Source organism: Siphateles boraxobius, unplaced genomic scaffold, assembly GCF_051911475.1.
Source record: "Siphateles boraxobius isolate OS27281-9 unplaced genomic scaffold, OSU_SipBor_1 2, whole genome shotgun sequence".
In the NCBI taxonomy this organism is placed as follows: Eukaryota; Metazoa; Chordata; class Actinopteri; order Cypriniformes; family Leuciscidae; genus Siphateles; species Siphateles boraxobius.
In genome coordinates this window covers 4,041,133-4,057,372 of record NW_027508810.1, presented here as the reverse complement: position 1 = coordinate 4,057,372, position 16,240 = coordinate 4,041,133, and the positions used below count along the sequence as shown (strand labels likewise).

The 16,240-nt window shown below is 37.0% G+C and overlaps 1 protein-coding gene across 5 annotated transcripts in view; it reads left to right on the top strand.

The window, feature by feature from the left end:
• Positions 1–16,240, top strand: part of arhgef9b (Cdc42 guanine nucleotide exchange factor (GEF) 9b) — a 75,677-nt gene that overhangs the window by 7,799 nt on the left and 51,638 nt on the right. For all 5 annotated transcript variants that reach the window (XM_077235698.1, XM_077235695.1, XM_077235694.1 and 2 more), the window contains 2 exons: positions 1,622–1,760; positions 2,895–3,001. In XM_077235698.1, coding sequence (XP_077091813.1) covers positions 1,622–1,760; positions 2,895–3,001 — 246 coding nt within the window. The remainder of the gene's footprint in view (positions 1–1,621; positions 1,761–2,894; positions 3,002–16,240) is intronic.

Genomic DNA, 16,240 nt, shown 5'->3' with positions numbered 1-16,240 from the left:
TACAACAGCGCTACATGTCGATGCACTTGCCCACGAGGCTATTGGTGCCGATCATATCTATATTAATAGACAAATAATACTTAGCTATACTTTGTACAAAATACTATTGTATACTTTAATGTATTTTGAAAGTCAACTTTCAATGCATTGTTACAATGATCATTTCCAGCACACAGTTAAAATATACCTAAAATATAAGTTTATTAAAGTGCAAATACATTTTTAAAATATTTTTTTAGAAAATATACTAAAGTACAATTATTTTCAAGTGTGTTAAAATTTGTACTGTGGAAATAGGTAAAAGCATGATGCTAATATACTTTTAATATATTTAAAGATAGTAAAATGTTTGTTAGTAGTGTATATTTCCAATGTACTATTGAAAAAGGAATATATTTCAAATACAATAAAGTATACTTTTTTTCAATAGGGTAGGTTATGGACGGGAGAACAAGTAAGGTCACAATAAGACCGCATCCATTTATAATGGTAGTGAAAATGTGGCATTAATGCTGCCACACAGTTAAGCAGAGATATAGACCAGTAACAGAACGGTCAGTGGTGGGAACATGTCACCCTCTGAATGTTGGGATAGGATAGTTGGTTTGCTAACTTCAAATTGTTTAATTAGGGTAACATATGACATGCTGTGTGGTCTTTTACACACTCATGCTCATGCATGCATTTTACATACTTACTCATGTAGACATGCATTTAATACCTGTATGTATTGAACATCTGACATATTAACAACCATTCGCATGATGTTCTAAAATATATTTGAAATACATTTATTTTATGCTAAGTATACTACAAATACATTTACATATTTATGTAAATACCCTGCAATTGTACTTTTGGCATACTAAATTGATATACTTAAAGTCTGCTAAATTGGAACTACTAATTTTGTACTTAATGTACTTTAGTTATCCAGAAATAATGCTGAGATCCAACTAAAGATATACTTAAGTATATTTAATATTATATTATATCGTACTAGCCTTTCTAATAGTGATATTAAACACATTTTAGGCTTAATATTAAGAAATGTGTATTGTGCAATAAAGAAGTACTATTATAATATTTATATCAGTAAGTCTCAAGCGATACAGTATTTCAGTAAATATGTTAATGTATTTGTAGTATACTTAGTATTTAAATTCATTGTGGTATTTTTTTTTTTCACTAGGGGAATTTCGAGAAAAACACATCAAATATGATCTTACTGTTCACACTAAGATGCATAGGGAAAAGATAACAATTTTATCAGATTTCAAACCACCTCCAGAGGGCTAGTACAATAGGATTTTATGTTTTCCTGTTCAGACTAAACTCAAAAAGACCAAAACACTCAACAGATTTGAGTTGAATAGGCCACAACTTTTAGCTATTGTCCTGCCTGTGTGTACAATAGCTAAAAGTATTTATATTATCGATTTACTGTTGATTGTATTCTCAGTTAGATGTTTTCAGATACTGATCTTCTCCTGATTAACCCCACCCACTACTTGACATGAAACATTTTATTTGCCAGATGGTAAATGAGACACTTTGGATGCAGTGGAATGTATTATGTTGCTGTTTTAAGGGTTATCTGACTTAATGCAGTGATTTTCAGACCCTCTCACGGCCTCCTGGCCAGTCGCCTGCAGATCCTCCACTTAAAGCTCTGCTTCAGCGGTGTTGCTCACTGCCGCTGCCAACCACTCTCTCTGCATTAGAGCCCATTGCCCTGACACATGTGCTCACTCCTCCAGGTACAGTGCATGTCAAACTCATATACAGACATAAGCAGAAATATAGTGAATTCATTTCAAAATGGTTCATTTAAGCCATTTTTTTAATATCATTTGCTGTAGTGTGTCAGTAGGAAATATCAGTTTACATTTCCAAACATTCCTTTAGACATTAATCATTATAATCCAGTGAGATTTTTGAGTGCACAAGGAGTCTGACAACAGCTGGTGTGATCTGATCTCACTTAATCGAGTCTGTCTGTGATTACATGAAGAAACAGACAAAACTGAGACTAAATCCAGAATAACTGCGGCAACGTCTCCAAAATGCTTGAAGAAACTTGCCTGCAAAGTTACAGTACTATGAGAAGTTTCAGGCACTTGTGTAAAAATGCTGTAAAGTGAGGATGCTTTCAAATTTTTTTGTCATAATTAGATTTTATTTATCAATTAACCTTTATTAACTAAATCAGATCAATATTTGGTGTGACCACCCTTTACGATGAAAACAGCTTTTGTCCAGGTACACTTGTACATAGTTTTTCTGGTAGATTTGCAGGTTTCTTCAAGCATCTTGGAGACGTTCCCTCAGTTCTTCTGAATTTAGTCTGTCTCAGTTTTTTTTCTGTTTCATGTACTCACAGACAGACTCGATGATGGTGAGGTCAGATCTCAGCGTGGATCATACCGGCTGTTGTCAAACTCCTTCTGCATACAAAATTCTCACTGGATTTTAATGAGAAAAGGATTATTTGGAAATGTAAACTGATATTTCCTACTGACACACTACAATGTCTTAAAAAAAAATTTTGGGTGAAAATACTAGCTTGCCTAAGACTTTTGTACAGAATATATATACCTGTATAAACAAAAAGCGTAACACAAGGAGTACAAAAAAATAGTGCAAAATAAACATGACCAGCAGCCTGAACATTCTTCAAACAATCTGATCTCTGAGCAATATTAATAATATGAAAGAATAAAATTGCACAAGACTACCAGCCTTCTCTTAGGTCAGTGTGACAACATCTTTTATAGCAGTTTCATTCTCTCAAGTTTCTCATGTAGTTCTTGTTAGAGTTTCATTTTGTGGCACGAATCTTAGTATAATTCTATATGGAGCACGTGCACTTATTCTAGCAATCTGTTCTGCAGTTAAATCGATGGCTAAGTCAGGCATTCTCCGTGTGAGAAACAGCAGCACAGGACCCAATAGACGGAGGCTGTTTAGACCAGGATCTGGACCACTCCATGTAAACATGGTGAGTAATCCATCCTCTATTCATCATCTGGTGTTTGCTTGATGTTTTTGGGAATAATGTTTCTGTGTGAGGAAGTAATGCAAGACAAATGAGTGGTACAACATTAACACTTCAGTTACTTCTTTTAAAGGCATAATCATCATCATCATTTACTAAACCTCAAGTCATTTAAAACTGATAAGACTTTTGTTTATCTTCAAAACACAAATTAAATATTTTTAATTAATTTTTAACACCTGAGAGATATCTGTCCTTACATTGAAATTCCATGCAACCAAAACGTAGGCGCTTTTTAGGTGAACAAAAAAGTTCACAAAGACATTGTTAATGTAATCAATATAAATCAAGCAGTTTCATCTAAGTTTTCTGAAAATGACAGTCACTTTATAACAGATTAAATATAATGGGTTTTTTTTCACATATAAACACATAAATACAATCCGTTCTATAATTCTTTGTTAAGCCTCACCATAATTTCTCGTCACTCGACAGTAAGCGATCTGGACCTGGAACCTTTAAAAACATTTTTCACTTTGATCAAGATCAATAGTAGTCACTGCAGAGTAACTAGTTAACACTTGACTTCAAATATAAGACATATGAATGTTGTGATTAGCAGTTAATTAGTAATTCTTAATAATTGGTCATACTGTAGTTAGTTAATAGTTCTTTATGAGGCTCATTTCATTCAACAGTTACTGATTAGCTATTAAGGAACTATATCAGTCCTAAATTTGATATTCCTTAATGATTAGTTATTCTTGTTTCCATATTAATTATCAGTAGGAAGTGTTACTGTAGCACTACTCAGTTGTCCTGCATTACTTGCTAGTTGCAGTTGAAAGTTTTGAAACTTTGAAAGTTGCTGATTTTCAACCATCTTTGTATTGTTACAATGTCAGAAGAAAATGTAAATGAACAATGTGTACCTGCACCAAGATCTTCCCATTTATTTGTTATCAAAAGTCTGCCGCATGACGTGATTTTACTTTTGGCAGCTCCAGAGCTTGTTAAAACTACAGACTTCTGCATTTTTGTATTCCCACTGATGGATTGAGCTCAGTGGATTGTGGATGTGTTCCTATCTTTTTGGCAAAAGGGAACACCACAGACCTTTTGTCTGTTTTCTTTTGTCATGCAGCACTGATTAAAAAAAAAAATCCTTTCACAAAGACAGACAAATTATATTTAAAGCAAATCTTGCCAGTGCTGAATTACCTCTTTAATGATGGACAATTATTCTAAAGCGTTACCGGTCTTCATTGGGAAATGGCTGATCGAGGCCAGTTGGCATGGTTATGGTTTCTTTTTCCACTGTGTTGCAATGACATCAGGTATGTACATAACCTTCGGAATGCAAGAGTAGACAACATTGTGATACTGTAGGTCAGGGTTCCTCAAATCCGGTTCTGGAGGGACAATGCACTGCAGAGTCTAGCTTCAACCCCAATCAAAGACACCTGAGAAAGCTAATCGAGGTCTTCAGAGTTACAGGTAGGTCAGTTACAATGTAGCAGCCCGAAAACACTGCTTGTGTAATTGCAATTATTATTCATAAAATAACATTTTGAAAATTTTTTCATATCTATGTAAATATGGTAAATATCGGAATGGTAAATGTCAGCATCATACAGAGTAAATGAGTAAAGCTTTCTTCCTGCACATTTTTAGGAGTAGATGTGTACATGCGTGAAGTACTCAACTTCTAAATAAATGATCTGAATGATAGCTTCTGATGAAGCTACTTTGAGTTCAAGTTTAGTGATGAGCTCATGTCATCTTAAGCTCATGCTCGCAAAGGATTGCTGTAATTTGGGGAGTGAAATCTCAGCCTCACAGCTAATTTGGGGTCACTATTAAAATTGCATTATGTAAAGGTTTTATTTAAAGAAATGAGTCATCAATTCAAAAAAGGCTGCATGCTGGGAATCAGAGATTAACTATGGTGTCGAGTGGCCTCTTTCCTCATCAGTCTGGTAAAAGCCATTCCACTCCACATTCATATACTCCTTTTTTGCACCTCTCATATAATATTTGGTACTTCACTTTCTCTCATACTGCAATTTGTGTAAAAAATAATATATATAAGGGAAAGAGTACTTTTTGGAGTATGGCTTGTTTATTTATGTTTTTATCTATTTTTTTACAAATTAGACTCTAATTTGATTCATTTGATTGATTGTTTTTGTTGTTTAATTGTTTTACAATAGTTTGTGTTTATTTGTCTTTACTTAAGTTTAGAAGCTTTAGAAACTGACTCAGTACCAGGTTTACAATTTAGAAAATTGTCAAGGTAATGATGTGATTAAAATGTTTGTTACAGACAAGCAGTTAATGGTGACTTAATTGCAATGGCAGGTGCATAATGTATCACAACTGGCTTTCAAAATGATGAAAATATGCATAATTCATGTTCAATTGTAATTGCAGTGCAATTATCACAGATTATGTTTACAAGATCGCACACTCGCAGACTTTAAACAGCAAAGGTTTGAGGTCCGTTTGTGGACTTGGAATTCCTCCTTGACCTGCTGTTGTTGAAGAATGTATTTATTCATGCTGAAATGATGATGGGTTGTTAAAGAGGAGAGTCATGCTCCTTGTTTCAAGGCTGCATGAATTACTCATCAAGTGTTAAACAGTGTGGGACATGACCGGTCATTTCTACTGTGCTACTAGCTTTATAGGGCTGATGCTTACTGAGCTCACTATTACCTCAAATCTGTCATCAAATTCATCAAGGGCAAATTACCTGAGATATTGTCCACATTCCATTGCAACATAACTCATTTCCTATGATATTTGAAAAGATATTCAGCTTTTTTTTTATCATGGGATCTATTTCCTTGGTAGTATCTTTTACAATAGAGCAATGGTGTTGTTGCATATTTATTGGTGAGGTACGCCTCCAAGTTGATTTGAGAAGAACCGAGAAGTATTTGCTATTACGCACACGCTCTCAGACAGGAAAGATCATTTTTTTCCTGTTCGTCAACATTTGATCCTGTCTATTGTTGTTTCCTCAGCCAGACTACTCAAAATGTATGCCTACATGACGTATGGCCTGTTCACACCGAGTACAAAAGATAACTATAATGATAACAAGCATCCACACCAAGGCATTATAACGATCTGTGTATTATAAGAGTGCACTATCGTCTGCCACTTTAAATGCTCATGGTTTTAAAGTTAGGTGAGTTTGTCATTGTTGTTGACAGTGTGGTAAGAATTTCCCTATTCTCATAGAATTAGAATGATTAGAATGGCTACAGTTCTCCTAAAGCTAGTTTTCAGTGTTTTGTCTAAATAATCATGAGCCCACAAGTTACTGTACTTCTTCCAAAACATGCAACACTACGTGTTACCACAAATACGACTGTGGCTAGTGAACAGTATAATATGGAGTTGGTTTCCTTCATTTGCTGGAACAGAGTGAATTAAAGGGTCATGTTATGTTAAGGAGACATTCGAATTTTAGGAGAAAAACTGGTTAATTTTTAGCTTTTAGTTTTTCATCCTCGGGTTTAAATCTTCATCATGTCAATGTTACAGGATGTAATGTTTTCTTGCACCTATAGTACATTGAAGACTCTTGTCTCTCATAGTGTCTGGTGTCTCATAATTACTTATGAGAGTGCATGTCCTTATCCTATGAAAAGATGCATCTTTGAATTATTATTCACAACCACAAGTATTATTGCTTTCCTAACAGATTCTAGAAATTGTGAGAGTAGCTGTGAGACGCGTTCATGAATCTTTTTCCAAGGACATTCCCATTTTTTGGTGTCCTGTAGCTGACCGGAAGTGTCTGTGTTTCAAATTAGAAAATCAGTGTTGGAATTTAAATCTCCAAAACAAAATGAAATATGAATAGATCTCAGACTTTACTTTACTTTACTTTACTTTACTTTAAACAGTGTTGTGCTAGTTACTAAGATATAACATTACAGTTACTAGTTACTTCATTCAAAAAGTAACTCAATTACTTTGTTGATTACTTACACCAAAAAGTAATGCATTACTGTTAAAAGTAACTTTTTAGTTACTTTAAAAAAAACATTATTTAATGTTCCCATTAATGTTCTTTTCTGCGTTATGGTCTACACAAACACAAAACTGACTTAAACAGAAAGTAATTTATAAACACTATTTTATTTAATCAGACCAGCACAAACTGAATATATCACAAGGATTTCTGAGGTGACTCGCTATGCTGACTCGCGATCTTCCCAGAGAGAAATGCACATTTCATACGGTTTTCTTTCGTTTTGAATTGTTCTGTTTAAAAGTAGACATGTCTGTGAGGCAAGTAGGTTACCTTATACGCCGAGTTTCGGTTCATTTATGAGACGAGCTCCAGTTTGCGCGCTGGCGCCTCCGTTTCGTGATTATCTATCGTCTGCTATATTTACTTCTTATTTATTAAATCCAGGCAATTGGTTGATGAAAAATTTATTAAAATTAAGATACAATTAATACAAAATGAAATTCACTTTAAAGAAAGGTTTTGTGCTTTCTGTTTGATGTCTTTGTGAAAGTTTTAAAGCATCTTTTAGTGCCGCTTTCAGAGCGCTCACGTACAGAGAACTGTCAGGTTCGTTACATTGTTTCTTCCTCATAAATGAGAACACTAAAAATAAAATAAAATAAAATAAATATTTTTTTCTGTGGAGAGTGACTGAGAGCCAACCCTTCTTCATCCGGTGGGTAGTATTACTTTGGTTTGCGCATTGTAATTCACAGAACTTGGCCTACTAAACAATATTTTAGGCCTATCAAATTCAGCCCATATAAATCTGCATTTTCTAAGCTTAGAAAATGGACAAAATTAATTTGATTCTAATCATAATGTAACATTATTGTGAAATTGATTTCTTTATAGGCTATTTGCTATTAGTATAGTAAATCCTTGTGTTTTTATCCAACTAGGCTATGTGTGGGCCTTATGTAAAATACGGGACAAATCGCTTCCCTTATTGATTTGATACGGGACGCATCATTTTACTTGTAAATACGGGACAATTCCGTATTTTAAGGGACGGGTGGCAAGCAACCCTACCACCAATCCTACAATGCGTCGCTGCTGCAAACAGGCTAGGCTGTAGGCTACACTTCAGCCAAAATTAATTAATTTAAAAAAGTAACGGAACACACACCATATGGTAACGGTAACGGAGTTAATTTATTTAAAAAGAAATGCGTTACAGTATGAGTTACTGTCAAAAATAACTGCGTAACAGTAATGCGTTACTAGTTACGCGTTACTGCCCAACACTGCTTAAAAACGTATGTTCTTTAGCAAGAATATTGCTTTGGAGGTCCACTTCACGGAGAATCACTTTGTCAGTTTCTTCAGCAACATCTTTAGGCATTGATTTGCAGTTGTTGGTACAGGAGTCAACGCCTTTTTTGTAGCAACCACATTAGGAACACCATCATTTATAACTGAGTCCTGGATGTGTGAATTCTGGAAACTCAACTCTGCTCTCGTCTTGAGCAGGTGTTTTCTATTTCTTCTATAGATTTCTCCACCCTGTTTGAACCAGGTATGACCTTGACTTTTCACAGCTGGCTGCCAATGATCCTCAGCTCTCAGTCTCATCCTTTCTCCTTCACTCAGAGTAGGCAGGTTTCTTGCCCCACGATCATAGTAGGACTTTTACTTCAACTGCCTGTCCTTTAGGCTTTTCTGAACATATTTGTGCAGTTGCGGCTGTAGCAGTTTACTTGCTGATGAAGCTGGGCAGGAGATAACTTCACTCCTCCTAGTGGCGTATTCCTGTACTCAAGAAGAGCAGTGTATTGATCTCCTTGACTTTCTTGCACCTTTTTGAGTAGGTTTATGATGGTTTGCACAGCTCTTTCACTTTGACCATTAGACTGAGGATATCTTAGACTTGAAGTTGAGTGTTTGAACTCCCAGTTATCTCTGAAGTTGCTGAATTGAGCACTCACAAACTGCAAATAGCAGGTAGTCTGCTTAGTTGAAGTGAAAGAGGTCAACTCCTACCTTTGCCCAAGCTCTGTCTGTTCCTTTAGAAAGTATTGCACACAACACAATTTGACACCACATCTTCAATTTGTTTTCCCACGCTTTGCCAAAACAATACATCTCTTGCTCTCTCTTTGCACTAAAAAGGGTCCTTGATTATGATTTAACTTTTTTAACTTTAGTTAATGTGTAATGTTGCTGTTTGAGCATAAACAACATCTGTAAAGTTACAACACTCAAAGTTCAATGCAAAGGGTGATATTTTCTTTTACATAAATCGCTTTTTAATGACTTCAACAAACGGCTGATATGGACTACAACGAGCTTCCGAGGTTGGTGACATCACAAACCCTAAAATTTACATAAACCCTGCCCCTTGGAACACGCAACAAAGGCTGCTTTAGAGAAGAGGAAAAGTTGTTGTACAGTAGTAGAGTGTTGCTGCTATTGTTGTTGAAACGCTGTTACTTTTACTCCGATTTCAGGTCCTCTTTGTTCGGCCTTCCTAGGGATGCTGGACAATGGCAAAGAAATTAGCTAAATTCTTGTATGTTTGTGTGAATCATTGTACACTAAATTGCTTTGCAAACGAGGGTTTCAACTTCATATCTAGAACACATAAGTACTGCACTATATATTTATGTGTGTGTTTGCAAATCATCTTTCTGAATGTGCTAATGTGGCTAAAGTTACCATTGTCTCTTACTGTTTTCACAAAGACTAGAGTTTGTTGTTTTTAACCCGAAAATGCTCACCGCCTGTATAATTCAGATGCGCACTTTTATTACTACTTAAAAATAAAACTAACGACATAGCTGTGATCTCTGTGAATTCAGTCAGATGGTAACTTTAGCCACATTAGCCGTACAGCGTGCTAATAAGTACGTTCACTAAAGGTGATTTGCGTACATTCACAAAATGTAACATGCAGTACTTGTATGTTCTGAATATGAAGTTGGACAAACAGTTGGTATTGATCCATTTTTGAGAATTCTACTCTCTGTGTGAGGTTCTCCACACTCCAGTTCTTGCTGCCTGAGTATCAATCCAAACTAGCATGAGCTGTACAGGCTCTGCCCTCTTCTGAAAAGGGAGCAGTAGCAGCAGCTCATTTGCATTTAAAGAGACACGGAATCAGCGTGTTTTTGCTCACACCCACATATGGGGTTAATAGGTCTCCTTTAACAACTTCCAAATGAGCTTCATGAATCCTCTCCAGCTCTTACCGGTTTACCATAGAGGTATTGACTGACATTTTTACACCCATACACAATGGCTAAAAGCTTTTTTTCAATCTGAGCATACCTTTTCTGGAATTCAGTCTCTGATCTTGATCCATATGCTACAGGATATCCTTCCTGCAAGATGACAGCACCTAAACCCTCTGAACTTGCATCAACAGAAAGAGTCACATCCTTGTTGACGTTGAAGAATCTGAGAACTGGGGCATTGCTCAGTTGTGACATCAGCATCTCAAACTCTTTTGCTGTGAAGTTTCCAAGTGCCATGCTACACCACTTTCCAGGAGTTCCCTAAGTGTCATACAGTGGGATAATAGTGGGATCTCCAACAACTTTATAAAATATTGAACCATGCCAAGAAATGTCATCAATGCAGCTTTGTCTTGTTGCTTAGGCATTTCCACAATTGCTTTAATTTTTTCTTGGTCTGGCTTCAAACCTTCTCTCTCCACTCTGAATATGCCCTATGTACTTTGTTTCAGAAATTCTGATCTTGCATTTTTTTTCTGATTTAATTTCAGATTTATGCTCCTGATTCTCTTTAGAAACTGTCTGAGCCTTCCGTCTGGTTGTTCCACATTTTCTCCCCACACGAGTGTCTTCCATGATATTCATGACTCCCTCCAGCCTTTGAGCAATACACTTCTGGAAGACTTTCTGGGGAAAATGTGTATTACAGTAAACTAACAAATCTTGAAACTTTCTTCATCCAACTGAATTTGCCAAAACCCATGTTTAGCATCCAATACAGAAAACAACTTTTGCATTTGCCATTTCACTCACCACTTCTGTCTTGAGTGGAAAGAGTTCCCTTCTTTGTTCAAATCTTTGTGGTCAATGCAGATTTGAAGTTTGTTTGGCTTCACAATGGACACCATACCCTGTTGGTTCTGTCTGTTTCTCGATCACTCCAAGACTTTTCATTCTTTTTAGTTATGTTTTTATGTTGTCTTTTAGTGTGATTTGCACTTTTCTCGGTTGATGCATTACCAGAGACACTGTCGGATCAATCTTGATATGATACAATGCAGGTATGCACGCCAAACTATTGAACACATCATCAAATTCTTTCATGATGTCTGTGTTTCCTTCACAGTCTACTTTATAAATTCATTTGACCAGTCCTAACATGTGCATGCTGACCTTCCCAGGATAGCAGTTGAGTTTTTTTCTTTAATCTGGAACTCAATCTCAGCTTCATTCTCTTTGAACTGGCAGATGAGTTTTACTTTGCCCTTTTGGCTCCATCTTGTGGCCAGATTAAGCCACTAACATGCAGTTCGACTTGCACATTGACACGGATTTTCCTGCAACTGCTCTGAAATCTTTATATGAAATCACGTTGCACTTCGTTCCAGTATCCAGTTTAAAATAATTTTTGTTTACTTTAAGTGTTTCTGTCCACTTGTCTTTTACCACAACTGTGGCATTAGTTGCTTTGTTAATATGAGCACACTTCTTGCTCAGCTACTGTTCGGACGCTCTCGCTTACTGCTCCGCGCTTTGCTCTATCGCTTTTATATTTCTATATTTTATCTCCTTTTATCACCTAATTTTAACTTCAGCAAATCAGCACAGTGCTCAAACGCTTGGATTACTACAAAAAAATAAAATAAAAAGCAGAATTATTTTATTTGACCAGCCTCCCACTGAAAGCTTACATTCCGGGGAAGAGAAAACACAACTGCCTACATTCATAAGGATCAGAAAATGCCTCCTCTGGAATCTACTTGCTGCTCCAACTGCCACAGACTTTTACAAAGGATTGCAATTCTTGAAACAAAGTTAATTGCGGGACCACCAAACCAGACAGAACACACAACAGAGCTTCGTCATGGAAGACCTCAGAATACAGCCGGTGAGTCCCATGAATCTAGTGCTCCTCGACAGGCCATACTGAGTGTAGAGAAACAAGCCCATCGACTTACTAATCGATGGCACAAACAGTGCTTTCTGGGATAGTCCTAAAATGGTTCAGGTCATACTTAGGAGGCAGAGGTTATTATGTGAGTATAGGAGACCATAAGTCTGAGTGGACATCCATGACATGCGGAGTCCCTCAAGGCTCAATTCTTGCGCCACTCCTATTCAACCTGTACATGCTCCCAATGAGCCAAATAATGAGAAAGAACCAAATCGCTTACCATAGCTATGCAGACGACACACAGCTCTACTTATCCCTATCGTCTAACGGTTACAGCCCCATTGACTCCCTTTGCCAATGCATTGATGAAGTAAACAATTGGATGTGCCAAAACTTTCTTCAGTTAAACAAAGACAAAACTGAAGTCATTGTGTTTGGAAACAAAGATGAAGTTCTCAAGGTGAACGCATACCTTCAGTCTAGGGGACAAACAACTAAAAATCAAGTCAGGAATCTGGGTGTGTCTCTAGAGTCAGACCTTAGTTTCAGTAGTCATGTCAAAGCAATAACTAAATCAGCATACTATCACCTGAAACATATTGCAAGAATTAGATGCTTTGTTTCCAGTCAAGACTTAGAAAAACTTTAGCATGCTTTCATCACCAGTAGGGGTGGACTTCTCACTGGCCTTCCCAAAAAGACCATAAGACAGTTGCAGCGCATACAGAACGCTGCTGCCAGGATTCTGAGCAGAACCAGAAAATATGAACACATCACACCAGTCCTCAGGTCTTTACACTGGCTGCCAGTTACATTTAGGATTAATTTTAAAGTATTATTACTGGTATATAAATCCTTCAATGGCCTAGGACCTCAATACATTGCAGATATGCTCACTGAATATAAAACCAACAGATCACTCAGATCATTAGGATCACATCAGCTAGAAATACCAAGGGTTCACTCTAAGCATGGCGAGACCGCCTTTAGCTACTATGCCAGCCGCAGCTGGAACCAGCTTCCAGAAGAGATCAGATGTGCTCCTACAGTAGTTACATTCAAATCCAGACTCAAAACACTTCTGTTTAGCTGTGCATTTACTGAATGAGCACTGTGCCACTGTGCGTCCGACTGTTTGCACTGTATTTTATTTTATGTTTTAATTACTCTGATTTCATTTGATTATTTCTGTATTTTATCTTTTATTCTAAACTGTTTTAATTATTCTTATTCCTTTGGATTATTTTAATTTCTTCTATGTAAAGCACTTTGAATTACCATTGTGTATGAAATGTGCTATATAAATAAACTTGCCTTGCCTTGCCTTGCCTAATATACAAAGTTTTGTCATTAAACTCTAATAGGCTAATAGGTCCTTTAGCTCAACCTGCTTGTAATCAAATTTTTATTTATAGAGCACAGCTGATTGGTTCCTGCTGTATGAGCCAATGAGCTCACATGCTCAACCTTCAAGTACTTGGGTAGCATTCGCCTTAGCAGTGCAGCGCGTTTACAGAAATTCTCTGAAATTCAACATCCAAGATAAGTTAACAGGTTTTTATGTTTTATCTTATTATGGAGTAAACACACATGAGGTTTAATTCAAGTGTCATCTCAACAGTCCTGTTTTAATGCTTAGAGTGAATTACTAAGCATTTTAGCAGCTAGCGAATATGCAATATTGCATTCATGCAGCAGCAAGCAGGCAATTTAGTTGCCTTAAGGATACAGAGACAAGCTTTGCTGCACTCTTAAAAGTGAAATAGGCTTTCGCTTTTGTATTTGCATATGTAACGGAGCCATAGCAATTCCTAGTATTTTTGTGCAGCAGCAGCATGTATAAAAATTAAAATTGCAATGTTAGCGGATATCCACCGCAATAGAACACTAGCAGACATTGTCAAGTCACATTTATTTTATGTAGCGCTTTTTACAATACAGATTGTTTCAAAGCAGCTGTACAGAGATAACAGGAAAATTGAAAAAAAGTTTGTTTCCAGAAGAAAATAGTGTCACAGTCCAGCTTAGGTAAGTACAGTGATGTTTATATTTTGTTAAAAAAAAATTTTTGTTCATATATATATATATATATATATACAGGTCCTTCTCAAAAAATTAGCATATTGTGATAAAGTTAATTATTTTCCATAATGTAATGATAAAAATTAAGCTTTCATATATTTTCGATTCATTGCACACCAACTGAAATATTTTATTGTTTTAATACTGATGATTTTGGCATACAGCTCATGAAAACCCAAAATTCCTATCTCAAAAAATTAGCATATTTCATCCGACCAATAAAAGAAGTGTTTTTAATACAAAAAAAAGTCAACCTTCAAATAATTATGTTCAGTTATGCACTCAATACTTGGTCGGGAATCCTTTTGCAGAAATGACTGCTTCAATGCGGCGTGGCATGGAGGCAATCAGCCTGTGGCACTGCTGAGGTGTTATGGAGGCCCAGGATGCTTCGATAGCGACCTTAAATTCATCATGAGTGTTGGGTCTTGCATCTCTCAACTTTCTCTTCACAATATCCCACAGATTCTCTATGGGGTTCAGGTCAGGAGAGTTGGCAGGCCAATTGAGCACAGTAATACCATGGTCAGTAAACCATTTACCGGTGGTTTTGGCACTGTGAGCAGGTGCCAGGTCGTGCTGAAAAATGAAATCTTCATCTCCATAAAGCTTTTCAGCAGATGGAAGCATGAAGTGCTCCAAAATCTCCTGATAGCTAGCTGCATTACCCTGCCCTTGATGAAACACAGTGGACCAACACCAGCAGCTGACATGGCACCCCAGACCATCACTGACTGTGGGTACTTGACACTGGACTTCAGGCATTTTGGCATTTCCTTCTCCTCGGTCTTCCTCCAGACTCTGGTACCTTGATTTCCGAATGACATGCAAAATTTACTTTCATCCGAAAAAAGTACTTTGGACCACTGAGCAACAGTCCAGTGCTGCTTCTCTGTAGCCCAGGTCAGGCGCTTCTGCCGCTGTTTCTGGTTCAAAAGTGGCTTGACCTGGGGAATGCGGCACCTGTAGCCCATTTCCTGCACACGCCTGTGCACGGTGGCTCTGGATGTTTCTACTCCAGACTCAGTCCACTGCTTCCGCAGGTCCCCCAAGGTCTGGAATCGGTCCTTCTCCACAATCTTCCTCAGGGTCCGGTCACCTCTTCTCGTTGTGCAGCGTTTTTTGCCACACTTTTTCCTTCCCACAGACTTCCCACTGAGGTGCCTTGATACAGCACTCTGGGAACAGCCTATTTGTTCAGAAATTTCTTTCTGTGTCTTACCCTCTTGCTTGAGGGTGTTAATGATGGCCTTCTGGACAGCAGTCAGGTCGGCAGTCTTACCCATGATTGCGGTTTTGAGTAATGAAACAGGCTGGGAGTTTTTAAAAGCCTCAGGAATCTTTTGCAGGTGTTTAGAGTTAATTAGTTGATTCAGATGATTAGGTTAATAGCTCGTTTAGAGACCCCTTTTCATGATATGCTAATTTTTTGAGATAGGAATTTTGGGTTTTCATGAGCTGTATGCCAAAATCATCAGTATTAAAACAATAAAAGACCTGAAATATTTCAGTTGGTGTGCAATGAATCTAAAATATATGAAAGTTTAATTTTTATCATTACATTATGGAAAATAATGAACTTTATCACAATATGCTAATTTTTTGAGAAGGACTCTATATATCCGCTCTGGAGTAAACTGTAATGTCATCATCCAGCTCAGTTTAGTTCTTGTATAATAGTGTCAACGCAGGCAGTCAATAAATTTAATGTGCCCAACTAAGCAAGCCAAGCCAATGGCAACAAAGGTGGAAAAAGGCAACAGTGGCAAGGAACCAAAACTCCACCAGTGGCAGAATGGAGAAAAAAACCTTGGGAGAACCCAGCCTCAGTCGGGAAGCCAGTACTCCTCTGGCCAATGAACGAACAGTGAGTCGATCATGCAATGTGAACATTATCATGATTTAAATGCAAACAATGTATTCACCTTATTTACATACATTGTACACAAGAAACTGCATTTAGGCATAATTATATTGGGCATATAATATTTCATAACGGGAGGAATAGCGATTTATGCTAATGTCGGATACTTTATCGTCAGCTTCTTAACTGACATCAG